A 2,013-nucleotide genomic window follows, 5' to 3' on the forward strand; every position below is an offset into this window, starting at 1 on the left:
TCTTATCCTTTATAATTTCAATTTTGGGAATAGGGTGTTACATAGTAGTACCAGAGCAAGTCGGTCCGTCCGACCAGGTTTTTGTGAATTATATCTAATCCTAGTATGAGATAGGTGTAATAAATCCGTCGATACATGTTTCTTCTAATATTTGTTTACTGGTATGCAAAAAAAAGGCAGGAAGGAACGATCGCGCTATTGTTGATGCATTGCAAGCACTAGCTAATGCAATAGCAAATAAGAATAACCTAAATCATCAGATTAGAGGTGTTGTTGATGGATCCCGTGATCTGAATAGGTTTCAAAGAAACAATCCTCCGGCCTTTAAGGGAAGGTATGACCCAGAAGGTGCTCATAGTTGGCTACAAGGGATTGAGAATATTTTTAGAGTCATGGCTTGCTCGGATGCTCAACATATTTCCTTTGGTACTCACATCTTATCTGAGGAGGCAAAGTATTGGTGGAATAATGTTAGCTAAAGGTTAGAGGCTTCAGGAACTGTTATTACTTGGGATGATTTCAAGGGAGTGTTCCTTGAGAAGTATTTTCCGACCGACATCTATAACAAGAGGAGATCAAATTTCTCGAACTAAAGTAGGGTAACATGATAGTTGTGGACTATGCTGCCAAGTTTGAGGAGTTGTCTCGGTTCTGCACTCATTATAATGGGTTAGAAGCTGAAGGATCTAAGTGCATTGAGTTCGAGAGTGGATTACTTCTACAGATTAAACAATTCATTGGTTACTAGGAGATTCGCTAGTTTTCCACTCTGGTCAACAAGTGCAGGATTTATGATGAAGGCAGTCGTGCCAGATCTAGTCATTACAAGAAAATCAATGACAAGAGAAGTGGTAATCTGAATCATAACAAGCATTATGAGGTTACAGATACTAATGGAAAATATAGGTTTCAACCTAAGACTGTTGGTGTGAAGACTCAAAGTAAGGGAGGTGCTCCTACTCATGTTAAGTGTTTCAAGTGTGGAGTACTAGGTCATCGTGCTCCAGAGTGTACTGCTTTGACTTGTTACAGATGTGGGATGGTTGGTCACCATGTTGTTGAATTCAAAAGTTTTGTTGTAACCTAATTTAACTATGGAGATAAAGATCATATTAGTACTCACTGCCAGAAGCCCAAAAAGACTATTGATACTAAAGTTCAAGGGAAGCTTTTTGCTCTCAGTGGTGCAGATGCTTCAAATTCCGATAATCTCATCAGAGATATAAGTTTTATTAATGGAATTCTTTTGGTTACTATTATTGATACGAGTGATATGCATTTGTTCATATTTGCAGAGTGTGTGAAAAGGTTGAATCTTGAGGTGTCTTCTACGAATGGTTGTATGGTCATTGATACTCCAGCTAATGGCTCAGTGACTACTATAATGGTTTGTTTGCGTTGTCCTTTAACTACTTATGATAGGGATTTCATGATTGACTTAGTGTGCTTACCTTTAAATCAACTCAATATTATCTTGGGCATGAATTGGTTGATATTCAACCACATCTACATCAAATATTACAACAAGTCTGTGCTTTTTCAAGAGTTTGTTATAGAGGAAGATTCTATGTTTATTTCAGCTAGTTATGTGGAAAAGTTCTTATAAGGTGAAAAGAAGGTGTTTTCTATGTTTTATTCCTTGAAACTCGAGACAAAAGAAGTGATCGGTAATCTGCAGGTAGTATGTGATTTTCCAGCTGTATTTCCTAACGACATCAGTGATCTAACTCCAGAAAGAGAAGTTGAATTCTCCATAGATTTAGTACCTGGTACTAGACCTGTGTCGATGGCTCCTTACAGAATGTCTCCGTCATAGTTAAGTGAAATGTAGAAGCAGTTAGAACAAATGCTTGAGAAGAGATTTATCAGGCCAAGTGTGTCACCTTGGGGAGCGCCAGTGTTGCTTGTAAAGCAAAAGGATGGGAGTATGAAGCTGTGTTTTGATTATCGCCAGCTGAATAAAGTGACGATTAAGAACAAGTATCCACTTCCTAAAATTGATGATCTAATGGA

The 2,013-nt window shown here is 38.0% G+C and overlaps 1 protein-coding gene across 1 annotated transcript; it reads left to right on the plus strand.

Annotated features, from left to right (window-relative positions):
- The first annotated feature begins 604 nt into the window (after window positions 1-604).
- On the plus strand, window positions 605-1,606 carry LOC127102799 (uncharacterized). Its single transcript, XM_051040133.1, has 3 exons — window positions 605-740; window positions 888-1,042; window positions 1,130-1,606. The coding sequence occupies exons 1-3, from the start codon at window positions 605-607 to the stop codon at window positions 1,604-1,606; spliced, it is 768 nt and encodes a 255-aa protein (XP_050896090.1).
- The last annotated feature ends 407 nt before the right edge of the window (window positions 1,607-2,013 follow it).

The sequence above is a fragment of the Lathyrus oleraceus genome, chromosome 1 (genome assembly GCF_024323335.1).
Source record: "Lathyrus oleraceus cultivar Zhongwan6 chromosome 1, CAAS_Psat_ZW6_1.0, whole genome shotgun sequence".
In the NCBI taxonomy this organism is placed as follows: domain Eukaryota; kingdom Viridiplantae; phylum Streptophyta; class Magnoliopsida; order Fabales; family Fabaceae; genus Lathyrus; species Lathyrus oleraceus.